This window comes from Branchiostoma belcheri, unplaced genomic scaffold, assembly GCF_001625305.1.
Source record: "Branchiostoma belcheri isolate BF01 breed outbred unplaced genomic scaffold, Haploidv18h27 scaffold28, whole genome shotgun sequence".
Taxonomy (NCBI): domain Eukaryota; kingdom Metazoa; phylum Chordata; class Leptocardii; order Amphioxiformes; family Branchiostomatidae; genus Branchiostoma; species Branchiostoma belcheri.
The window spans coordinates 1,256,840-1,282,805 of record NW_017803887.1 but is presented as its reverse complement, the minus strand read 5'-3'; the positions used below and the strand labels follow the sequence as shown (position 1 = coordinate 1,282,805).

The window sequence follows — 25,966 nt, the reverse complement described above, 5'->3', positions numbered from 1 at the left end:
ACACACATACACACAAACACAAACACACACAAACACACACATGCATGCATGCACACACACACACACACACACACACACACACACACACACACAAGCACACACACACACACACACACACACACACAAGCACACACACACGCACACTTTCTCTCACAGGCACACAGACACACACACACTCTCTCCCTCTGTCTCTCTGTGCGCGTATGCGTGTGTGCGTGTGTGCGCGCGATTTTGCTGTGCATATGCATGCATATATTTTCCATGTCTCTGTGTATGTATATACGACTGTTTGTGTGTGTTTAACTGCTTTAGAAGTACACGCTCTCGTTTATAAAAAAACCAAAATTCTACATTTCATTGCAAACATACACATCAAACCTTTCAGTTATTCCATTTCAACATCATCTCTTCTGCAGGTTGTTCCTCTGTTGCCAGGCGGCGCTTTTTACGATGGCGATTTTGCAGCATTGCTGCTGCGGTTGCTGTTCGCTCCGGGTAGGCTGCTACTGGATCGCCAGTACCTGGATGGTAAGTTTTAAGGGGGCACACCCCAGTTTATTTGGCGATTTTTATCCGCCCATGCGCACTAGTTTGGGGGTCTTGAGAGGATGTCATCCATAAAAATTAAGTCGGTGTGGCCTTATCTAATTTTATTATGCAGCAAGTTTAAACTGTAATTTCCAACACAAGAAATTGGACTCACCCAAATTTTCGACTGAACAACTCCAGTCTTTGTCAAGGAATGAACAATCCACCGCTTCCGTGACGTGTTGTACAGTCGAAAATTTGGGTGCGTCCAATTCCTTGTGTTGGAAATTACAGTTTAAACTTGCTGCATAATGACTTCTACCAACACAGATGAACTTTCAAGATATCTAATTTTTAATTCATGTCTCTCTGTTCCGCAGACTATGCAGATCGCTGGCATCGCCTCCGCTGCCAAAAACATCGTTAGCACCACGGACGGGGCCGTGCGTAAGTAACCTCTCTTTCCCCCGCATGCTAAGTTCGTGACATGTATAATATCACATATGTAGTTATGTTTACCGAAGGAAAACATATTTGTTTTTACTCAGTTTCTTCCTCTCCTTCTTCGATTCACTAATGTTTTTTTACTGTTTCTTTATAATCTTTATTATTTCTTTGTAATCCCCTAGCGGTCTCTGATGCTGTAAACATCGCCATCTACTCTGTGGGCATCATCATCGATATTTTGCTGTTTATTGGCGTGATGAAGGTGGGAGTTTTTACATATTTTTATAGTCGTCTGCTATAAAACTTTGATATAGAAACAAACTATTATTCATTTTACAGTTCCGCGTGTGTTTGTGTGGTCGTGATGCATTGTGGTCTAAGGTCAAAGTTGAAGGTCATGCTTTGTTTGCAGTCAGGGGATTCCCCCTCAGACCACAATGCATCGCGACTGCACATGCGCACTTTTTTTTAGAATACTTTATCTATTGTAAGTCACATTAATATGCAAGGAGATGTCTGGAAAATGTTCTCAAATCCAAAACAATAACAACAGCAACATTAAAAAGATTTTCTTATCTTATCTTCAAGCAAATATTGGGACTGTATTTTCTGCCTGCCATAATTTCCTCTCTATATCTGCTTGATAATATATTGTTGTAAAGCAACCGTCTTCTTTTATGTCAATATCATATTTTTATACCACATATGAGTATTGATATGTTTACCTTCACAAAAGGAAAATTTATATTGGTTTTGCTCAGTTTCTTCTTCTTGTGTTAACAAATAAAGTTGATGACCTGAACCAGACGTCTGTCACCATGGTAACTGGTGCTGTAGCAACACCCTGTGGTGTTGGGTTACATTATGCAGCAGACCAGAGATAGAGAGCCTGCTTACACACATATAAATTTATTTCACTTTGAGGAAGGACAAACAGAGCAGTAGTTTGTTTGGCTAGACCATGCATGTGGAGGTAAACACAATGTCAATGAGTTTGCTTTCAAACTGCAAATGTCACCTTTTTGGTTGGAATTTTATTGATATTGATACGCTTATAATAGTCCAGTTTACCTGTAGCTTTCATTGATTGCATGAACTGCTTACGTCACAGGGGGACATTTCGATTAGAACGCCATTCTAGGGATGACTTACTTACCTGCTACAAAACGTTTGTCCGTCCGAGCTGTGAATACGCGGCGCCCACCTGGCATCCTGGACTGACTACCAGACAACGTCACAGGATCGAGTATATCCAGAAACGCGCGTGTCGAGTAATACTCGGGTCAGCTTATACTTCATACCCCGAGGCATGTGCAACGCTGGACTTACCTACGCTAGAAGACCGAAGGGTCCAACTTTGCCTGAAATTTGCTATGAAAGTTCTCAGATCACAGGACTTCCAACACTGGCTACCGCCCAGGAGGGGCACCACCACTGAGCGCACCACTCGTTCCAGTAACAAACTGACCCTTACCAAATGTAGAACTGAGCGGTACAAACAGAGTAGCGTCCCATACATGACCTACCTCCTGAACAGTCACTATTTGTGTTAGACACCGTACGTTAAAGTCGTTGTAAATAATGCCTGTGTTAATGCCTGTGTAAATAAATGTAAATAAATGTGTAATGAATTTGCATGTACAACTGGACGCAATTCAGCCTTTGGCTGCAAAGTCCACGTTTTTTTTTTACGAATAAAACACCATTTGATTCTAGAACCTGATTTCGCTTGCAATCACAGGCAATCACTTAGTACACAAAAACAGAGCCTAATGAAATCAACAAACAAACAAACAAACAAACAACCAGATAGCATTCAGATGTCAAGGACATCACGATACATGTTTTTTCGACTACTCAACGTTCAACTTCTGGGTTTTAGAATGGGGTTCTATTCGAAATGTTTTTCCTTTGACGTAAACAGTTCTTGCAATACGTATACCTGAAAAGTCTGGATTGTATTTTAACGACAGGAAAAGAAGGAGCTGCTCCTGTCCTGGGTGATTTTCTCCGTATGCTGCACGCTTGCATCACTCGGTGTGGCCATCTACGTAACCGTGGTCTGGCTGGGGGTCATCCACGCATCAGTAAGTCATATCTTTCCAAAAACATCCGCAAAAAGACTGGCAATGAAAACATACATTGCCATGGCGACGGTGGTTGCTGTTATGGTTATTGTTTGCGTGGCATGCCATCATTTCATGATTTTGGGGAAGCCTTGGTACCTGCTAAGTCTAGACAGATACAGTACACTCCTCCCCTGAGTGTATAGTGAATGAGCCCCTGGTTCACAGAAAGTAGGGCCATCCGGGGCAGACAGGTCTTCCCATGGGTTTCCAGGAATGTGGGCATAGATGTTGGTCAAAGACATGCCTGTGGACATTCCATTCCTGTGGACAAAATGCCTGTACCATTCCTAGAATTCTTGCAAACTGCACAATACTGTACCATTAGGCTCCTCCCTTAGACGTCGCCAAAATTGTATCAGGTTGGTAAATATTTGAAATCTAAAGTTCTTTTATTCACAACGTGAAGACGTTTCGACGACCACCTTTAGGGAAATAATTTAGTCAATATCTTAGTCACTCGTATCTACATAATAAGTTGAGACAATACTATCCTATTCAATATCGACATTCGAGGAGCAAAAACGCCAAAAATCCTGGACTGATTTTAGGGTACCACCCAGAACATATTGGGGCTTGGTTCTGTGGTTTTAAATGACTGACGAAAAAGATACTAATTTATGTGAGCTAATGTGGGGCAGTATGTAATAACATAATATAATAAAGACTGCCTTTTTCGGAATATTTCTACTTTTCCCGCCCAGAAATTGCATTGGATGCCCTTAAGACTGTAAAAAAATGTGTCTCTGAAGACATTCTTACCAACGGCATTTTTCGCCAGTGACAGCTGTATTCTATTCGTTTACAGGGTGATGCCAGCGAGCTCGCTGCGTTGCTGATCGGCCCCTTTCTGGCCGGCGCATGGATCATCTGGGGATTTGTTGCCCTCATTACGGTAGGCCTTTCCTCTTGTTACCTTCGCCAAGAAGGTTATGTTTTCAGAGGCGTTCGTGTATGTGTATGTGTGTCCGTCCGTCTGTCTGTGGACACGATAACTTGAGAAGGCTTAAATGGATTATCTTGATACTTGGTAGGTGGGTAGGTCTTGATGCGGCCTGGAAATGATTAGATTTTGGACCCCCTAGCGGCTACCATAAGGAGGATTTTTTATAGTATACTGTCAAAGCTAACCTTATATCGAACCCATACTAGTGCTTTCAAGGAGACCCTAGTGTATGAGTAGCGATGCGTTTCCTGCACGATCATATTAAAAAAACACGGTTTTGAACAGCTTTTGAATATATTAGCTTAGTCCATTGTCCTTTGCTTTGATATATGACATAAAATATTATTGTATAATCTTATGCGTATTCTCTTTGTTTTTTAAGTGACTTTTCTTGTCTTTGTTTACATAGTATGTTTAATCTAAACCATGGCATTTCTTAGTGACATATTTCGAAGAAAATACAACATTGCACAGTGTGTGTTTTAATCTTCCTTTCCCTTCTTTACGCTGGGAAGAACTTCGACTTGCTTTACCCTTACCCCGATGTGGTTATGATAAAAACCGCTAGGATCGCTTTTTATCCGCGCTAACGCTTACATGATTGAACGTGATTGTGCTTACTGCAGGCGTACGGCTGCCTTGTGGTGTACTCCCACTACCAGAACCTGCGTGACGGAGTGGTGGAGGGCGGGCAGCCGGGGATGGTGATGACCGTACAGGCGCCCCAGCCAGGCCTGGCACCCGGAGCTGCGGTCAGTTTTACATCTTTGTAGATATATTACAAGTACGTTCCCACACTTCCCATACTTGACTAATACTGAAAAATTTATCTTTCAATTCTTATGCGCTTTGATCATTCTGTATTAAACAAACCCATTTCAAATTATATTTACATAATTATAACAAAGCAAAATAAAATCTGAACTGAAAATAAAATCAAATCAACAACAAACAAAGAAACAAACAGAAAACATTCAGATGTCAAGAACATCACGATACTTTTTTTTTTCGACCCCTCCAGGTGCAGTCTCAGTGGTGAGGCCCGTTCCCATGGCAACAGCAGGTCATTGATGACGTCATATGGTTTAAAATGAATGTCATTCCAAATGATTTCATGGAAAAGAGAACGATTTGAAACCCTGATATTGAAATTTCTTGTCTTACTTTTGTCTTGAATTGCAAAGGTTAGATGGATGAAAGAATAAAGAATATTTGAATGGATACTTTAGTTATTAGACATGTAACGTTATATAGGTTAACTGAAAAAAGCACCCAAGTACTGCATACATATAGGTTAGGTTGGGTGAGAAAAAAATCCAGTGCAAAAGAGAAACCCCGATAAGAAAAGCCTGAAAACACGCCAAAAATAACCCCAAACCCAAACTTCTGCTTGGAGAATAGCATACATATGAAGCCAAAGTAAACTACTGCTATCAGATCCTGACCAAATTCAATATTTCTTTAAAGTAAATGTTGGCTGACCATATGCGGATTCTTTTTGCATGTGTCACAGCTAGACAAAAAAAAATCGAAAAATATGATGCCAATATGCTAAGAAATGTTTGTTCTCTATAATATTTTCAACTTCGGGCTTTGAAAAAAGACGGGATCTTGGAAACACTGCGCTTTGCGTAATTTGATATAATTTGGTCTTACACACGATTATAATAATGATGATTCTGGCATTTTCACCTGAGTTAAGTAAGGAAATTCGTGTAAATGTGTCTTTTCCAAGGACGCAAGGTTGGTGACTTAGCAGGGTTCGAACCCGGGACCTTTTGGTTCTGAGCCGAATGCTCTGCCGTTTCGCCACACGACCACCCACGATATCTAATATTATAAGATCATGCCACTCACCACCACAATAACACAACTGTATCCGAAGGCGATGTTACCCACGTCACATCTTTCAGATTAGATTAACAGCAAGGTAGCCTATTTAGCTCGTTAAATGTGGTTAGTTACTTGTAGTCCATGGGCCAGAAGAGATATCGGTATCAGCTGAGGTGGCAAATTCTCATTATGGTTTTTGGATAGTAGGGTGTCTGTGGAATATTTTTTTATATGATAGCCGTTGCATAACGTACACAACGGCACACCACATACCCAATTACAGAAAAATGCAACCGACACAACCATGTGTTTTTTGACTGCGAACATATTTGAAATTTACCCCCAATACAAATACAACGCAAAACGCGCGTCTGTTTCTGAACACCGGCCCACCAAACGTCTACTATATGGGAAACGGCCAGACTCCCTACTCAAAACCATTGGCCGTACCAATTTCCCTCATAAATGTAGGGGTGCGTTTTAAATATTACATTGACCGCGAAAGCAGCTACGGTAAAAAATAATAAATACACGTGCATCAACAAGGCCGGGCATAGACACGACGTATAAAATTACATGCCGATTAAACAAAGGGAACCCTCTGATCTGGCTGCGAACACGAAATACCGCCTCAACCACAATACCCCGAAGGAGGTATAGGATACCTCCTTTACGGAGTAATTAGGTTCTTGTGGCAGCGGGCAATTAATGGAGGATCAGTCATGCTTGGGGTATCTGCGGCTAGGAGGCAAGATTGTTAACTGTAGGTCCGAAAGCATTCAGGGCTGTGTTAAAACTACATTTTTAATTTGCGTTTAATTTAGTAAATTGCGTGGCGCCTCTGGGGCGTTGTTAGAACAAGGTCGAGAGATTTAATATCGCAGCTGTTTGCGAAAGGTTGTGCCATCGTCTATGGAAGAAGGATAATAGAGGGTAAAGAAAGCCGTTATTTCTAACCGACATTTCATCATGGTTGAGTAGAACTGCTTAACCCACCTGCTACCCGCTTACTACAGTAATATGTACATACATATGTTTAAAATGTCTCATGAGAAAACATATTTATATTTTTAAGGAATATGTATACATAATGCAATGAAAATTATGGTAAACAACGAAATTGCTAGAAAGGCCGTTAGAAATGGCCTTTTGGGACAAAAATGCATCTTTCTGTGGTATGGTTAATGGTTTACTCCCAATGATCTCTGTTCAAGGTGCCTTCTCTGTGTTTATTTGCGGGGTTTTCCTTTCCTGTGATTTCAAATTAACACAAATTGATTCTTTGTTTGAAATACATTTTTAATATTGAAACTACTACCAATTTCGAAGTCTACAGAGCATTCAGAACACTTAACATATTAAAAAACATCAGAAGTATTACAAATTCAAACATGTATTATATGTATATAGAGAGATTATAGAAATCAAAGTGTCAACAAGGATGCATATACAGTTTTTAACCCTAATATTCTTTTAAAAGTTAAAATCGACATTACAGTCATCCTTTGATTAAATGAAGGGAGGTAATAATTGAGAAGACAATGTGTAACAAACATGTAAGTTACACGAGGCGTGCTAATGAATACAAAACGGTCGCAAAACGATGCTAATAAGGACAAAACGTCTTTATTCTACAGTCACCCTGACTAACACTAAGGCACAAAAGACTTCGGATATGCTGTTTTTTACACATATTATTATAGTAAAATCAAGAATTTCTAGCTTAACTATAAAGTACACATAAATATTCTGCTTACGATTTTTAGATTATATTAGAACTTTGACATCAGAATAAATCTCTTATAATAATATAATATAAGATTTAGGGATTTACATTTGGTTGACCACATTTAGAAAATGAGTACAGGCTCGGAGGTGTCTGATTAATAAATCAGTTATGTACGAAATGGCAGAGCTATGTATGGCGCATAATATTGCACTTAAGTTATCTGATTTGTATATCGCTATATAATAGGTCGATAGAGCTGTACATTTCTAATAGTCCGTCGTGTTGCTGATCTTTTTGGCTTTTGTTTCCGTTGTTAGTTTGTGTGTGTGGCTTACCGTCCTTCTGTCCCTGTCCTTGGTGCTGATATGGCTTGTTGTTCGGCTGCTGTTGTCACTTCTCTTGGTATTCGTCTGTCCTAGACACTTTTGGTTCTTTCCTTGTCCACATTGTTGAAAAAAGGGGCATTTAGATGGTCGTTTTGATCCTTTAACTTTTCGTCTACTGTTTGTGTACGTCCCTTGCATGGATTTTGATGTATATGAATGTATGATTTTGTGCCATGGTATTTCTTGAAAGCCGCTTCAAAGCCCTGGCGTCTAGTGTTGCCGGTAGATAACCTTGTCCAAAGATGCATGTCTTTCATTTCTTATCCATGTCCTTGATAGGTTTGTTACCAAGTAGTTTGATTGTAGAAGATATAAATAGAGTACGTAAGAATCTTTGAATTTTCACATCAATTTTGGTGGTATATTGTGCGTTATCTGTGCTGTGCGTAGTTTCCACCGTGATGTCTGCTTGTCATAGCTGGTGCACAGTTAGTCCTTCAGAGATTTCCACGCTCTGCATTTAATTTTGGTAATGCGTTGTTGATGTCCGTAGACCAAAGGGGAGTGCGTGTTCAATGTCTTGCTGCTGGCCTGTTCCCTTCTTGTTTTGTTTAGTTAACCGGCAGATTCGCGTTTCCTCCACCGCATCGGAAGAGCCTCCTCACGCCGCGGCGAACCTCCCGGAGCCTGAACCCGTACACCACGGGGTTGATAGCCGAGTTCAGCACCACGAAGACTTTGGTTTCGTGCAGCGAGCCGACGTCCGTAGTCAGCATGGCCATCCGGGAGAAGAGCGGCAACCACCCCACCAGGAACACCACGGTGATGAGCACGACGGTGAAGGCGGACTTCCGGCTGGTGCTGGGCTCGGCTCCCACCGCGGCTTCTTGTGCAGCGATGGCGTTCACCTATTACAAAATTGTTTTTTTTTGCTAATTGTATAGTGTAACATTATTGATTGATGGTTGTATAGTGTAATATTGTTGTAATGATTGATGTAATAATTGATGTTTAAAATTGTTGTTAAGATAAGTTTTCCTGAAGCATAATGTCAATGATAGCAGTTGAAGTAAATGTAAATAATAGTTGAATTTTTAGGTTGTATAGGACTCCAGGAAGAATAGTGATGTACATATTATCACTAATCAGGTAAGCCGAGGTACGGGAGGTGGAGAGTTTCCCGCGCGGGAACTGTCCACGTGGAGCCACGGACTCCCGTACGGGAGATTCACCACTCTAGAGCGACAGTGCGCGCATGTGTTTTCATTACTCAGCTCTCAAATGGCAAGCACGGGAACGTCACCCGTTTCGGGCCAACATCGCGTGACGGGAACGTCACCATTTCGGGCCAACATCGCGCAACGGGAACGTCACCATTTTGGGCCAACATCGCGCAACGGGAACGTCACCATTTCGGGCCGACATTGCGCGATCGGGAACGTCACCATTTTGGGTCAAATCGCAAACTTCACACCAAACTATCATATATCAAGCAAAAAAGACGAATTTGCGAAGCCACAAACGCACATTTTCTGTGAGATTTGTGTATGGGTACCTTTTCCCTTTTGAGTAAATATCATGCATTCATGAGTATTTACGGTAGAAAACGAACTTTCGAAGATATCGTATTATGGAGGTATTAAACGTTCCAAATCTAAGAACGTCGAAATAAACAACATAGTACTGTCAAAGCAATCACGATAATAATTTGTACATTCCAACAAGTCACTGATTTTGCTTTCAGGAAGAGGGACTATGATAGGGAGAATCGGGAAGCATATCTACGTGAATAAGGCTCCGTGACTGCCAGGGCCTGGATACTAAATGCTGTAAACAACGCAGCATTTTTTTAAATACCGAGAATGAAAAAAAAATAACAAGATACCTGTGGGCATGGAAGACGAAATATGGATCTTCAAATCTTGTGGCGTTGGCTACTTCATCTGTGTCCTCTATCGGTCAACACTGACTTTATAAAACAACACTCGCTCCTCACTCCCGAAGTCGTGACACACCGGCCGGCCATAACCCACGCTACTACTAATTAGTATTCATTAGGTCAAAGGTCATGGTATTGTTTAATGTCAAGGTCGGAGAACACAGTATTAATGGGCGTGGGTATAGAAAGTAGTGCGGGCAGAACTATTGAATCAAGCAAGGGCATTATTCTGTGATAAAAGCTCCTTGAATCAAGCGACTTATGTGAGATGTAACCAGGAGTAAACTGAGCTGTGTTGTATAGTAATGCATCGGCTTGTACACTGTATAATCTGATATAGTGTACAAGATACATACTGTGAAGATTTCCCTGTTCGTGTATAAATGCGCCGCATTACGCAACTGCGTTCCATGGTGAGCCGCCTGCAGTTCCTTTGACCTCCACAGGTGGCCAGATAAAAGAGGTCGTCACGTTAAAAACATAACTTTTTTGTTTTCTATTATTTTGTAGATGTACTAGTTGGCCGTGTTACTCTAGTGCACCCTACTATAATTTTACCGCGTCGAAGTGAGCCACCTTGGGGTGCTTAACTATAGAAATTAGGGCGAAAACTGTGTTATGTCACTTCAAAGGTCGCAGTGCCTCCGCGACAGTTTGTGTAGTATTTTAGAATTCACTTGGAAACGGATACGGTAACTTAACATTATGTTATTGTGATTAAACGTGCTAATGTGTGCATATGAGCTGTAGTTCTCTGTGTGTATTTTATTTTAAATTTTGACGAGTTTTGCATACTTTCACCGAGGAGGTAGCTCCTTGCTTCCACTGTGACATATTTGCGGTGGCAGAGGCGCAGTGTCTGATGTTCTGTATATTCGAGAGAGACGACGTCCTTTTCCTGGGATTTGGATTTAAATCCTTTCTATCTCCAAAATACTGCTCATCGATAGGAACAATGGCGTATATTTACTAATCCAAGCTATACCGCCATGCTCTGCGTTTCAGGAAACGTGAAGAAGATAAATAAATCAAATCTTTGTTTAAAATCAACTTTGCAGCGTGCTGAATTCCTCAAACACGACTGAATTCCGTTGGCATTTTACAAATACGTAGATTGAAACCACTGCAATGTATTAACATTTACATAATTAAAATTACTATACTATCTACAGCTAACAATACAATTGCACATTATTGCACAGTAACTTGAGTAAGTCACTATGTCCGTGGCACGGTGCGCCGTAGAATTCATGTCAGCGTTACATTTTTTCAGGTACCGCTACGAGACCAGGCCTGTCACAAGAGACTATCGGTTGGATCTTGGAGGGAAAAAGGAATCAGACCTACTTCATTTATTTTTATTCCAACCTGTTGCCTTCGCGTTATTGTTGCCGTTACTAACACAACCAAGTCTGGCACGATCTTACATCTAAGGTTACTACTAACATAAAACCAGTGAGATGTCATTCGTTTGTGTTGTATCATGCTTTTGCTGTTGGATGTTGTTGACGGCTTCCTTTCGTGTTGGAACACTCGTTAGTAGTTCGGAACAATGATATTGGTTTACTAACTGACTTGTTCCTTCATATACACGATGTAACAACTAACGTTATTTTTGGTGACATAATGACTCACATGTATGATGGAAACATCTACATTTCCTATTATACAGCTAGCCTTGGTTCAATCCGGATTTTGCTCCGCTTTTTCTAGTCGTAGCGGATCTAAATCCGGATGGTACCCAGGGTCCCAGGCTATTATAAGGCGGGATAAAAGATGACCCCGGTAATTGTAGGGGGATATCAGTTACAAATTGTGGCAAATTATCTATGTCAATACTAAACACACGTCTAACAACTTTTCTGGACGAGCACAAACTTGCCTCCCCTAATCATGCCGGATTTACAAATCGATTTGGCACAAACGACGACTTTACAAGTATTTATTATGGATTCCCTGCTAAGCAAATACCTCTCCGAAAACAAACGCCATTACTTATGTTTTGTCGATTTCAAAAAGGCATTTGACTCTGTTCGTTGAAAAAGTGTTAAAAAAATATTGTTCGGGTCCAAAATTTACATTGTGAAAAGACTAGATAAAGATGATAAGCTTAAGATTCGTCCACGCGCGTTCTGTTTTGGGTGCCAGATTATAAACAAAGCCTAGAAGTGCAAAGGACGTGCAATTTCGCAATTTCTACTGCAAGACTTTTATTCATTCGTAGAACTCATAAGTGATCATATCCGATTTTGTTTGTTTCTCATCATTTTAGCGATGTATCTGTTTCCAAACTAACTTGAAATGACATTACCTTGTACAGCAGTATTTTGACCATATATAACGTAAACTACGCAAGCACTGTTTGGGACACTGCACCAGAACAGGATCTACAAAAACTGCAACAGGGCCGGGAGGCTGCTGCTGGGAGCCCCGCACAGAACGCCGTCGGCTGAAGTACGGAATCGACTGGGCTGGAAGGACCCCACATCAGTTGCAGCTTTTAAAAACCGACTGCGTCGAGTCACTTAGAATGACTTTAATTGTGAAATGAAACTTGGATGTCGATACTGATAGCAATAAGATATGAATCGAAATAATGTTTGAATTTTGTATGAACTTGTATTGTATGCATTTATATTGTATTTCTATGACTGATTATTGTAACTGAAACCGAAGCATTATACCCCTGACCCACCTCCCCTTGAACTCTTGAAAAGCGGCTCAGGCCGAAGAGGTGTACTGTTACATACTGTACTTTTTCAGGGTTAAATAAGGGTTTAAAAAAGCAACTCCGTTGCAAAAGTGTAAAACTATATTTTCAGGGTCAAAATTTACATTTTAAATACTACAGTGTCTACCCCATAAATTTTTGAAGAGGCAACTAACAATATGCCCAAAATTCTATGGGAAGACGGCTGGAAATCTTTGTTCATCGATATGAGATTTTCGCCATACTTCTCTTAGCGGAATTGTAGCACTCCGGCCTTACCTTAGGGTGTCCGACGGCTCAAGAAATCGTCTAGAAACTGTAAATCCGGTCCAACAGCCTTGAGTATGGTTCGCAATGCATGGCGGTATAGCATCAGTTGTTTCGGCAGAACAATAGAAGTTCAACGGCGGCCATGTTTGTTCCCGTATAACAACAACATATAACATCACTATCTACGACTGCAACCATTTTAAAACATAAATACAAATATGTAATTATACAGGTTCTATTTAAGCATGTGCCACGAAGAAATCGCTGTAATCTCCAACTTGACACTGCATCCGGTGTTGTGTTATTGGCGGGGAAACCTGGCGTCCCCACCGCCGCAAATCTTTCGGCTCGTAAGTCTGTAAAATTCATCAAAATTGAAAAAAAAAATAACTACCGAACACGGATATATAGTATCATGTGTAATCACTTAGAGTAACATACTCAGTAATTTTATCTTAGATTGAACGTAACTTGTCTGAAAGTTGTGATGGACTGTTAGTTGGTAACTGTTACTTTTAAAATCGGATGTTAGTAAACTGATGAGGAACATGAACGTTGTAGCAAAAAGGAAATCAACGACACAGATAAGTCAAAAATGGAACAAAACTGAAAAAAGCAAACGTTATAACTAGAAACCAACGTAAAAATGAAAAACGGATTTTAAAAAATTATTCGGCGAACGGTGTTACCCAACACGGTCTTAACCTTGATCCTGACGACTTGAATCTGAAAATGAAAACAAGAATGACAAGCTTTTGCCTTACACTACCTAAATCTGAAAGAGAAATTAAAGCTGTCTGATTTCGTTATATGAATCACCAAAGTCGTGTAGACTACTACTGTAACACTCGGGTCTCGCGCCAAGCTGATATACTATAATGCATGACGGGATAGCGTCATTTTGTTTATGGTCGCCATCTTTTCAGCGTCCCGGCCGGACAAGTATGAAAATAACTGTTGATGTATTACTAGTACATCGTTGCATTGTAACCAGGTTGGGCCTGGGCACGTTGTGAGGACGCATGATTTGTGTTTACTGTTCAGGAGCCGGATATCAGCGAGACTAAACTTACGGTCTTTTATCGGTACAAAAAGAATCGTTATTCCAACGAGGCTATAACGTCCTTGCAAAAGGAAATCAGCGCTACAGAACAAAGTACGCAACAAAGTACGCGTACGAGGACTAACAAAACTCGAAACGCAAACGGTATGATTAAGAAACCCCTAGCCTCAGCTTGCTGGAAATGTATATATTTCAAGGAAAATATGAGTAAATGGCAACCCACAACACATACGCAGGGATTGAATCTGAAATACCGAACAAGGTTTTTATTTTTGCTACAACCGTAACACTCTAGCGTCATTATTGCATGACGGGATAGCGTCGTTTTGTTTATGTCCGCCATATTTTTCTACCCCGGTACTAGTACTAGCGTCCTGAGTACTAGCATGTATGAGAATAGGGGAATAGCCGTAAAGTCTAAGCCGCTCGCTGAGTCATTTGTATAGCGTGAGTTTGACACACATCATTATGTTTTAATTTGAGGACGAACATTTTGTGTTCGTTGTCGAGGAGCCGGTTGTCGTTAGCGTTATCAACTACGCTATCAACAGCACTGTTCGTATAAGACTTACTCGTAATTGCGATTGTGTCTTCTTCGGACATTTTTTTGTACCGTAGTATAACAGGCTTTTTATGTGTGTGTGTTCTACCGAGTTTCAAGACTATTATTACAGCACAGAAATGTCCATAGAGCACTCGTGATTACGTCGATCACTCGACGTTTTTAGAATTTTGCTTCAAACCAAGCTAGGGGCGTTGTTTTGATTCCAGCCGGTTCAATCACCTGTAGTACAACTGGTGAATTTCCCGTGCGACAAATGTCGACCAAAATGGTCCAATTCCCGTTTGTGTGGAGAAGTTCCCGTCTGTATATCGGCCGTGATGTTCCCGTACGGCGTCCGCGGACGGACATTATTTGTCACTGCTGGTGAATTTCCCGTACGCGAAATGTCGACTAAAATGGTCCAATTCCCGTTCGTGTAATATGGTGACATTCCCGTCCGTATATCGGCCCCAAAACACGTGCGCGCACGGTCAGCCCTGAGTGGTGAAGTTCCCGTACGGGACTTAGTCTTTCTAGGTGGAGAGATTCCCGTATTGTGGGAAATTCTCAACCTCCGTGGCAGCCCTGAGTGGTGAAGTTCCCGTGCGGGACTCGGCACTGCTAGGTGGAGAGATTCCCGTAAGCGGGAATCTCTCCCCCTCCGTGGCACAGTTCCCGCACGGGAAACTCTCCTATTCCCGTGACCCAGCTTAGCTCGGGAGATTACTAAATGAACAAACAAACAAACAAACCTGCTTCCACAGGCACCACAGCACGCCCATGTTGAGGAGGATGATTGCCGCCATCGGGATGAAGACAAACACCAGGACCGCGACCACGTAGCCGTACGACAACCCCCCGCCTAACGGTAGGCACCCTTCGCTGAAAAGTCCCGCGCAGTTCCAGTCAAAGTACGGCAGCATCCCCAGCAGCGCTGACCACACCCACACGAGGACAATCATGACCTTGCACTTGTCGTTGGTGACGTTGTTGACGTAGGTCATCCCGTGAACGATGAACCAGTAGCGTTCAGCCGTTAGCGCCATCAGACCGTAAGCGGAGGACAGTCCCGAGAGCAGGAGCGCACTGAAGCGGAGACGGGAGGTCATCATTGGGGTACTGGTCCCCATGAGGTTGTGGTACAAGACCGAGCTACCAACGAACATGAAAGTAAACCCGGTCAGGACGTCGCTTGCGGCCAGGTTAGCCATGAGGATGTAGGCGGGCGTGTGGAGCTGCTCTTGCTTGATGATAGCAGCCAGCGGCAGACTGTTCGCCACCACTGACCAGACACCAAGGCCCACGGCAACGCCTAACACCGATATAGCTTCGACAGAAGCGTACTTCTCGTAATCAAAGCTGGACGATGTTGAGTCGTTCTTCAGTGATTCGTAGACCCTTGGTAGCGTGATGTTGTGTTCGATTGCAGAGCTGTTGTTGGTAGACGTGGATGTGTTGTGACTCACAGAGGAACAGTTCTGCAGAGAGGAGTTGCTCGATACGTCCCTGTTGTCGCCGGCATGATTCGTAGTGTCCAAGTCTGGTCCGGACGCCGAGCTTATTCCAACGTAGCGAATTGTGATGATAAAAATCATCAGCGTCACCGCGATGGATTGATCCCGTTTTCTCATGGTTTTGCCGCGAGTTTTAACGATGTCACCACGTCCTTCACACGATCTCTACACGATCTCAACACAATCTCTACACGATCTCTGCACGATCTTTCCACGATCGTACGATCTGATGGTTACGCTACAGAACAAATTGCTAGAAGAACTGTAAGAAAGGTTAAACGCATCTCCACGGTATGCGTAGTGCTGCCCACGGCTACAGTGTTTTCTCCGAAACTGCATGTACTTACATGTACGTCTTTGTTACCATGGCAATATTGTTCCAGACTGTTCGTCAAATTACATTCTCTAGATACATGAGATATTAACAATGTTACCGCCCGTGTTGTAAGGAAATCAGCTTCATCTTTCGTTTACTACGATCCGCGTCAACATCTGAACTGGCGTGGCGCGGAGGCGGCATCGTGCTTCATGAAGTATAAAAGTGGGTAACCAATTATGGTAATGTTGGGAACAGCGATCAGACGTGCAGCGGTGCAACAGGACCGCCTTTATGTCAGTTTCAGTTCATTCATCTGGCCGGGATAGACATAACGCCTGCAGGCAGATTTTAATCATCCCTTCAAAATAAACCCGACAAAGACTAGCATGATAAAGATTAAGAATGTGAAAATGTACATTTTAAATGATGATAAGTAGAATATAGGTCAACTAAAAAATCAACGTCCAAGATAATATCGTTAGTAACCAATAATTTAAAGAAATCGAGAGAATGTATCAGTAATTCCTGTTTTAGCCAATTAGGGCTGGTTAGAACTTAAACAAAATCTACATACACTTGTAACAAATCCTGAAAAAAACGCATCCACAAATGGAACATTAAAAGTATTTTACGAGGCACCTTTTAGACACCCGAAGGCCACAAGTGGTTACAAAAATGCCGCCTTTGTGCCTTCAGAAGGTTTTTCAATAAGGAAAACATCGGCACCACATAAAGGTCGGAATGTAATTGTCTCTCTACATATATAAGGGCGGAGAAACAAAATATTTTGAATGATGACATCTGTCTGATAGTGAGATTAAATGCCATTTCTTTGCACATATTTGTCATAGGGTCCATGTTTTACGCGTTTGAAATGGCAAGCTACATAAGGAGTTCCTTCATTTTCTGGCAGTAGCTGTTGCTGTTAAATAATTTTAGGAAAAATTCTATGGTAAGATATGACAAAGAAACACTTCATTTTCTGTATCTTAACGAAGCTTTGAAGCTAAGGCGTCATAACAATCAACATGATAGAAGAATACAAAACATGGTACGAGCAGGAGCAACATTATAGCAGGAGACTGTCTGAACGACATTATTGCCTTCTAATAATTTTATTTCTTCGTTGACCAAACTATGCTGTACATGTATAATCACAGATTATATTCAACCAGCTACTATTACAACATATATATGTTTAGTCAAATGTGTGGCGCTGCAATTACGCACATAAATAACCTGCAAATACATAACCAAGCCACGATTAATCAATTAAAGTACAATAAATAAATTGCTACTGTTTAAACTAGTGAAACCATGTGCTCAGTATGGCACAGTTTATACACATATTCTAACTTTTAGTCAAGACCTCAGTTTACTGAAAACGCCTTAAGTAATAAAACCAGTCAGAGATTTTATTGACCAACAACAAATCTTGTTTATTTATTATTACAACTTTGCCACAAGGACAGGACAGGGGGAACAGGCCGATGCCTTTTCAATGCCCCCTGTCCCGAAATGTGTGGTTTGGACACGTTGTAAGGATGCCACCACAAAAAGTACCGCACAGATCTTATAACTACAGAAAGTCTGTATCTAAGACAAGGGGACGTCCCAGGAAGACGTGGACTGAAGGACATCCAAACTAGGTATGGCAAGCCTTTAAGAAGAGCCTCCAGACTTGCAGTCGGCCTCCAACTGTCCCTCCCCACGACACTCCAGACGGTAGAACTGGATGGATAAAGTAAAGTTGTGGGGTCGTGTGGCGTAGCGGCAGAGTGCTCGACTCGGAATCAAGAGGTCCCTGGTTCGAGTCCTGACATGCCACCGATCTTGTACCTTTGGGAAAGGCACATTACATGACTTTCCTCACTTCGCTCAGGTGAAAATGAGTATTGTATTGTCCCCTATGTTGGTGGCGGCATTAATATAAGTTGAAAAAACTTGAGTGTGTCCTCACCACGTCTTGTGATAGATGTTGGAATATAAAAAGAAATAATAAAGCAAAGTAACCCCCCCCCCATAAGAAAGACTAACTACAAGGCCTCACGTGCAGGTTTATCACCCCCCTGTCGTGAAGACGGTTTAGAAATAAAAACTCCTCCGTGAAGTTGTGAAAAGATCCATGCTGAACCAGCTCTCGTTCCAGCGACTTGTCCTTGAATTCCTTCGTTCCGATTGTCGGCCGGTCGAAGTAGTGGTAGTTGACGGGGTGCCCGTTGTACGAGGTGAAGGGCCAGAAGCCGTACAGTGTGACCTCCTCACACAGGGACATGGAAACAGCCAATAGGAGCAGACCTGAACAGATAACACAACAGGAATTATGACAAGAACTCCATTATGTAACATGGGGCCAAAATAAGAAAATTTTATTGGTGACATCCTCCATAGACTCCAAATCTAATGCAATAGGGCAAAAAAACATTTTTTTTTAATTTTGACTTCATAAACCTTGTTAAACAACTAATGTATAATTTGTACTGCATTATGCTAAGTTTTCTGCCAACTACTACAACATCCATTGTTACTGAAAAATAAAAGTTTTCAATCATTGTACAATTAAATGTTTTTGATTCCGGGGGGACATCGCATATTAAAGGAGTGAAATGCATCATTGCATTTTTAAATAGTCAAAACAATAAGTCAGAGCCTTGTCTTCTCTCTTGTAATAATGTAATTTGAAATGTATGTGTTTGAGCCTTGGAAGGTTAGCCCAGCAGGGCTAAGAAGGTTTCGTAATAGATCAACCTTGGTTCTACGTTATATGATAGTACGGCTTCAATATTGTTTCTCTTATTCTGGTCGTATGATCATATGTATTATGTATGTTATTTTAAGTTATTCTCAAATTGATTTTGTAATTTGTGTAACTTTATTTGATACCTTTGCTATTTCTGAGTTGATTTTGTTGTTAATAGATTTTGTTTGGGGTTTCCCCCCAGGAACCGTTGAAAAACGCCACCAGGCGATATGAATTTCCTGGATAAATAAATAAACAAACAAACAAACAAACAAGCAAGCAAACAAACTAATGAAATTGACCTGTGGTGCATCTCAACTCCTGTAAGCCACGCCCCTTCCAAAATTTCCCGACAGACGTCAGGAAGTCTGGATGTGACGCCCTGACCTGGTCCATACGACCTGCTTTCTTCATGACAGAGATGGCCTGCAGACAAACCTAAAGAACGACAAATTGACAGACAAAATGGAACAAGATGCCTTTTTTTATTATACTTCTGCCAGAGATCTTTTAGCCTGGGTACCATCCTGGTTAGTTTACGTCCGCTCCCACAGTTGGTGGGGGTGACTGTGGGAGCAGACGTTAACTAACCAGGATGGTACCCAGGCCAGAGATCTTTACCCATATTGCTTTTTCTCCGCCAATATCATTTGCCACGGTAGCAAACACTAGGATGGGAAGATGATGAGGAAAATGATACATGTAGAAGTAGACCCCTTGGGTGTCAAAGAATCATACGAAATTTCCGAAATACAAATGATCAATTACAAGGAAACATACAAATTTCACTAAATACATACGATGCACTACTCAGAAACGTACGATTCCTACTAATTTTTTACCTGCTCTGTAAATTCGTATGAATTCCGTAAAATTCGTATGGATTCTTTATAATTCTTGGTATCTGTTTGTAATTTAAGATTTTTAGCAATTGTACAAGGTATGCAATTCAGCCCGGTGGCTGCAAATTACTTTCAATAAACCATCTATTATTATTATTATTATTATCTAAGCAGTAAGTTGGCAAGCCTAGTTAGATTACATAAATCTTGCACAGTCCTAGAAATTGTAGCCTGGTATCCAGTCTGATCGTGGTCGGAGCCGCAAGAGCTCTGTGCCGCCCGCCTCACATAGGTTTCCCGGTGTGTATTTCACGAGAGATTGATTAGCCCCCCAAGCATACTGTCTCTTATTAGCCTAACACTCCTACCAGGTCGGCCTGTTGCACTGGGCGGGGGAAGCTATTAGAGCCCCCGAAGACACAACCTGCCTGAACACCCGAATACCCCCAATCACGTAAGACTGGATACCAGGCTATAAAAATTGAATTCCTTGCATGAAGACTGAAACTAACCTTTGCCTGGTGGTAAATCCTGAACGGGTGTGTGTACATCAGAGGTTTGCCATACTGTGCCAGGTCGTCTAAAAACTTACGCTGGTCTTTTTCTTTGATCAAGTTGTCATAGCTGTAAAGGGAAGAAAATAAATTATACCGGTACCATTTGGAAATGACTACAATAATATAACACATGTCCATTCAAATGCGTATTTTTACATATATACTTTGAAAGTGTCTACAACTAATTATTCAAACCTAAACGGAATGTCTCCACCCATAACATGCCGTAGAAGTACTGTTACCGGGCGGGGTCGTGTGGCTTAGCGGCAGCGTACTCGACTCGGGATCAAGTCCTGACATGCCACCGATCTTGTGCCCGCAAAAGGCCAGCTTGTCGTAAAAGTTATGCACTGCTACTTCTACCACAAATTCACAATGCCAGCTTTGTATTTTTTTTCGGCTGGAATTTTTTTTTCGCCCGCGCGCACTATTTGGGGGTCTTCAGAGGATATCATCCATAAAATTAAGTCAGTGTAGCCTTATTAGTAGTTAGGCTACGATAATCAGTTGTAGAAACTTTCAAATTAGCTATTGACATAATAATACAAATAAAAATAAAAATTGAAAGTGGGATTGAAAGTAAATTGCCCCCCCCCATTCCCTATGTGTATTAAACTGATTCTTTATTGACACAACAAAAAAGTACAGGGTCTTCTACAACTAAAGATCTAACAAAGCTAAATATACATGTGTGGATAACGTCATCTTACGTACAGAGTATATGTATGATGTAACAATAAAGGTTTAACTATTCTCTAACAACTATTCTCTAAGATCGAAACAGTCTTTAATGTATTTTCCTATTTGAACACTGTATTGGTTATCTCCCCTGAGAATGTAGTTGCATTTATCTATAAGATCTAACGTATTGAAATCAATTGAACAAGCGGAAAGAAAAGTAAACAGCAAAGGCGCTTATCATTGTAGAGTGTACAATCCATTATAAAATGGTGCTCATTTTCAATCATATTAAATAAGTACACAGTAAGTAGACTTACAATGCGAAAACTGATGGGTTGATCGTGATGAAGTCAGTCTTGCTCCCGACATCCTTTGCGAACTCTCCCCCAACTGGAGGAAAGTTGCTCCTGACAACAAAGAGGTCAAAGGTCACGCTAACGTCAATTATTCTGCCCCACCACAACTTTACTGGAAAAGCGCGTTAAACGCTTTCTCTGTCGTGATTTTTGTAGTCACACAGACAAAAAAAATCGACGTGATGCTTGTCGTACACGAACGTTACGATTGCTGTTTTTGTTTACATCATGTACATGCAAATAATGTGGTAGGCAAATCAGCCAACCGTCACTCTCTTTTTGCCTACCACCCGTTGGCCGTGGTGTCATGGGCCCCATTCCCACTAGGATAAAATTGTCCGGATCGAGCCGGATCGGAACCGGATCAAAGCGAATCAATTCGGCTCGATTTTACCTTATGCTGAGGTCACATTTCCAAACCGGGGCCCGGTCGGGATGTTTGTATTAACGAAAAATTAATACATGTAATTCATGTCAAAAATATACAGAAATAGTGCCTATGATTACCATTAAAAACCTGTGTTTTATTGTCTTTTATATCGTACTCTTCGTTCCCAAAAGCTCCCCGGCCGGGCCCTGTGTGGGAATATATTGTGACCTCAGCATTAGCGGGAATGGGGCCATGGCGATTGTTTATATTTCTTCACCTGACTACGAAGTCCGACGAGTCGATCTGGCCTCCACATCTGCTGTTAGTCAGAACGCCGCTGTTTCCCACCACGCTACAGGTCTTGTACTGCGCTGGTTTCAGGCCGGTTTCCTGTCAGCACAGAAGTCATCAGCATATACTGCAATTCACTCTATGGTCACGGAAGCAAAATTTCACGGTCTGAGAAAAGTGGACACGTTCACGGAACTATATATTCACGGTGGCGACAGGTGCAGGAAAAAGAAAGTCCATGAATTATTTGTTAACTGTAATGATAAGTTCACGGTGCAGAAGTCGCAGTGAAAACAGTGAACATAACAGTACAGTGAAAAAAATCAGGAATTACATACGGATCCAGTCACAGGCACTGAAGCTATAGACCATAGCATGATATTGTGATAGTTCAGTGAATAAATCCTCATTTGATTTCAATTTCTGTTTTGCCCTGACCAAACTTGCTTATATTATCGGTATCCAACGGTTATTCTATTGTTAAAACAGTTTTATCCTTTTTTTTACAACAAACCATTGTGAAAAAAGTTTGCCGACTGTACAAAACTGACAAATAATACATGTAGCGATGGATTATTTTCTTAGTACACTGTGTGTTTATTTAATTAATTTGTTCAACCTTCATGATTACCTAGATTTCATAATGAAACCAAACTTTTTGCCAAAATTTTTTATTTGCACGCTCGCATCAATTTTGGAGTTTCAGAGGATGTCATCCATTCATCAACATGACCTAAAACCATTGTTTAGACATGACGCCTACCCGGGGGAGCATGTTATGGACGGCGTCGGGAATCTTCACTGTTTCCGTCTGTAGTGACCACATCTTGGTCTCGGCGAAGTGGAGGGTCTGGCCCCGCTGGATGTTCTGTTGTGTGGCGAACATGTCGTCCATACTGCGCGTCTCTTCCATCAGACTAGCTCTGTGGAAGTGTAATCATGTTGTACTATCATGAAACTTCATCTGTGTTGGTAGTTATATGTTTAGAGTTAACTTTAGATGCAACACAAAATGTTCTCTCTCCTAGAGCTTTCGACCAATCACTCAGGTCCCTCAGTAGACTACCCTGGATGCCAAACTAGTATCGGGCCGCGTGCGAATAAAAAAAAAAGTTTTCATTATGAAATCTACGTGGTCATGAGGGTTGAACAAATGGGACAGAATATGGTTTGGCGAATAATCTAATCTTCAAGTTCATTTCCTTACAATTTCGTCTTTTTTCGTTTGATTTTGGCATTCTACGACATTGGTATAGTTTTTACTTATTTTTTTGTAACTTACGGTATATTTTTGCTCATTTTGCAACTGTTTTGTACGATTTACAGTATGGTTGAAAACTTTTTTTTTGGAAACGGCCGAAAATTCATGCGCGCGCGGATGTCATCCATATAATCAAATCAACATGGCCTTAGGCATGCAAATGTCAGCTACGTCAGGCCCTGTTTTACCTGATATTGTCAGTCTCGGCTTTATGGAATCCTGTGAAAGGTTTGACCACGGGGATGAACTCCTCCATCTGAACGTCATGGTCATCTGACTCCTCCCACTGTGCGCCTATGTAGTCTTCAGGGCTGTCATCTCTGGGCTGTATCGCACTGTGCCTGTGCAGACAAAGACAAAGTAGATTAGTGGGTGTTTTGTAGTTTTAGCAGTCCTATAAATGTGCGTTACAGCAAACCCGTACATCAACTAATAAAAACCTGTAGATGATTTGTCTGGGGGAAGTCTCATGGTAGACAGTCCATAAAATCGTGAGAAAGTTCTATTACAAGCTATAGCCTAAACAGATCAGGTGTTACTGTTAGATACTCGTAACGTAGGGTCGTTACTACTATCGATATCGTACTACTGTTGTGATTACGTAAACAAATAAGAAAGTAAAAATATAGTCACAAGGCTTTGGAAGGCATCTAAATGAATATTTAGAAGTAGAATATACGCATATATCATCTAGTAGTATAAAACGTAGCCCTGGTCACCCTGACAGGGTGAAGTGGTAGTAAATATGCGTAGTCGGGGCAAATGTGACATATGGCGAATCGTCTAAAAATATTTCATATTGCTATTTTAGAGTCCCGAGTATGTCAAACAGATTGAATTAACCGTAAACCATACCATGCAAAGTCCTGTTAGACTTTGGTTCACAATTACAAGATGACGTGAATAACGTTTATGTTATATGTTAATAATCTATGCTATCACATTTGGAACGGTTTTCATATTATCACTGGAATGCAAACAAACAGATATTACTGAACGATGTGTGTACTTACATGTACGAGGTGTGTCTGACACACTGTCTGATACACTGGTTCTGTTGGAGTTCTCTGTGAATTGTGACTAGGGACAGGCTGGAAAACAAATATGGGCCATAATTAATGGGATTCAAGGTGTAGATGTCGTTGTCGGTCAGTTGAAATGGTTAGTAGAGCTGCATCAATGCCGACAAAATACTGTCAATGTTTTCGGAACACGAAAACATTTTGGAATCTAGGTCATGTTGTATAAATGACGTGCGTTGTGGCTGTTGTCTTTCTTGCATCAATTAAAACAAATAGTCTAGTTATAACAAATACTAAGGCAGCATATAAGAGAAACGACATAAATATTGTTGGTCTTATCTTGTTTTGATGTTTGCTTAGTAAGCTGAAACAAGGTCATATTCCAAAGAGACGTAAAATTCTACCAGCTTCAGTGTCTGTACTCATGACTTCATAAACTAATAGTCAATCCGAAATGGAAGCTAACTTCAAAATCTTAATCAAGTACTACAAAAAAGATTTTAGTATTTTTTTGACACTTGCCAAGAATATCCTGTATTACCGTATACATTTAATATGTACAAAAATACCAAGAAAAATATTTAGGTGCACCAGTGCACCCACAGAAAAAATTGGGTGCACAGCTCCAAATTTGGGTACACTAAGGTGCACCTGCACCCAGTATTTCGAGCTCTGGATATAAATCGTCTCATAATACATATATCTTTCCTCTAGACGTTACTTACATTGTGCCGACCAGGGCTGCCAGGGTGTAACTCGTCACTGTAGATTTACTCCACATGGTTCCTCTCACGGGTTCTCAAAATGTACGACAGGCCTCCCACAGCTCAGAAAATACAGTACAGCTTACTGTTGCATCTAACAACCTCTTTTGTGACTTCTAGATAGCCCTTATTCGCAACTGTTGTTTGAGCGAGTAAACTCGAAGTTCCGTTGGCTAAATGAAGGCTTAGAAGGCAGATTTTCAGTGTTAGAGAGGTTAGAAAAGGAAAAGCTCTGCCACATGCACAGTCTGTGGTAGACTCTATAACAGTTAATGTTAGACAACGGTTAGACAATTAGGAGAGTCTGAAATACAGCACATGAGTAAAGTTCGTTACCAGAATCACCACAGGCAGAGCCTCCTCATCCCGACAATGGTATAAAGTAGAATATGATATAAAGCTTTTACCGAAAGTACATAAGGAAAGAGGTTCAGGACAGGGAAGACGCTGACATGTCAGACGGGTTTAAAAATAAGACATAGCAATTCTGACGTCAGTAGTTACGCCTCATTTACATAACTGGTGTGACAGGTAATGAATATCTAGTTGTCTAAAGCCTTGTTCACACGGAAACGCTTTTAACCGCGATTCGGGTTAAAATCACATTCCTCACATCTGGTCCAAGTGCCACACATCCCTTTCAAACCGTGCCCGATCATGATACTCCTAATTGCTAGTTGTTATTTGATGAAAACACGCAGGGCAGTGGGTTATGATTGTCAGAGGTCAACGACCTGCTTGCTGGTGCCCCCCTCCCAGCGTACCTCGGCCGAATGCCTCGTGCCAGC

At 41.3% G+C, this 25,966-nt stretch overlaps 3 protein-coding genes across 5 annotated transcripts in view; 1 reads left to right on the top strand and 2 right to left on the bottom strand.

Moving 5' to 3' along the window:
* The window catches only part of LOC109472701, a 7,396-nt gene extending 2,212 nt beyond the window's left edge, over nucleotides 1–5,184 (top strand). The window contains exons 2-8 of one of the 3 annotated variants that reach the window (XM_019772554.1): nucleotides 417–528; nucleotides 909–975; nucleotides 1,158–1,237; nucleotides 2,949–3,062; nucleotides 3,910–3,996; nucleotides 4,674–4,799; nucleotides 5,069–5,184. In XM_019772554.1, coding sequence (XP_019628113.1) covers nucleotides 451–528; nucleotides 909–975; nucleotides 1,158–1,237; nucleotides 2,949–3,062; nucleotides 3,910–3,996; nucleotides 4,674–4,799; nucleotides 5,069–5,086 — 570 coding nt within the window. In that variant the 5' untranslated portion in view covers nucleotides 417–450 and the 3' untranslated portion in view covers nucleotides 5,087–5,184. Of the gene's footprint in view, nucleotides 1–416; nucleotides 529–908; nucleotides 976–1,157; nucleotides 1,238–2,948; nucleotides 3,063–3,909; nucleotides 3,997–4,673; nucleotides 4,832–5,068 lie in introns of all 3 variants that reach the window. The other 2 variants (XM_019772552.1, XM_019772555.1) reach the window with 2 other exon arrangements.
* A 3,362-nt stretch (nucleotides 5,185–8,546) lies between these two features.
* On the bottom strand, nucleotides 8,547–16,165 carry LOC109472658 (G-protein coupled receptor 12-like). Its single transcript, XM_019772494.1, has 2 exons — nucleotides 15,214–16,165; nucleotides 8,547–8,843 (listed from the first exon to the last, which is right to left on the bottom strand). Exons 1-2 carry the CDS (start codon nucleotides 16,090–16,092, stop codon nucleotides 8,547–8,549), a joined length of 1,176 nt encoding a protein of 391 aa, XP_019628053.1. The 5' UTR covers nucleotides 16,093–16,165.
* A 2,154-nt stretch (nucleotides 16,166–18,319) lies between these two features.
* LOC109472659 (alpha-N-acetylneuraminide alpha-2,8-sialyltransferase-like) lies at nucleotides 18,320–25,391 on the bottom strand. The gene is made up of 9 exons (XM_019772495.1): nucleotides 25,140–25,391; nucleotides 24,406–24,483; nucleotides 23,581–23,733; nucleotides 22,895–23,054; nucleotides 22,118–22,230; nucleotides 21,432–21,521; nucleotides 20,389–20,500; nucleotides 19,337–19,472; nucleotides 18,320–18,592 (listed from the first exon to the last, which is right to left on the bottom strand). Exons 1-9 carry the CDS (start codon nucleotides 25,193–25,195, stop codon nucleotides 18,327–18,329), a joined length of 1,164 nt encoding a protein of 387 aa, XP_019628054.1. The 5' UTR covers nucleotides 25,196–25,391; the 3' UTR covers nucleotides 18,320–18,326.
* Between the last annotated feature and the right edge of the window lie 575 nt (nucleotides 25,392–25,966).

Coding starts and splice junctions, on each gene's coding strand:
- LOC109472658 (XM_019772494.1), bottom strand. CDS start 16,092: ATGAGAAAACGGGATCAATCCATCGCGGTGACGCTGATGATTTTTATC. Junction 8,844..15,213: donor TGTGGTGCCTGTGGAAGCAG/GTTTGTTTGTTT, acceptor ATTTTGTAATAG/GTGAACGCCATCGCTGCACA.
- LOC109472659 (XM_019772495.1), bottom strand. CDS start 25,195: ATGTGGAGTAAATCTACAGTGACGAGTTACACCCTGGCAGCCCTGGTC. Junction 23,734..24,405: donor GTCAGACACACCTCGTACAT/GTAAGTACACAC, acceptor TTGTCTGCACAG/GCACAGTGCGATACAGCCCA. Junction 20,501..21,431: donor AACCCATCAGTTTTCGCATT/GTAAGTCTACTT, acceptor TTCCCTTTACAG/CTATGACAACTTGATCAAAG.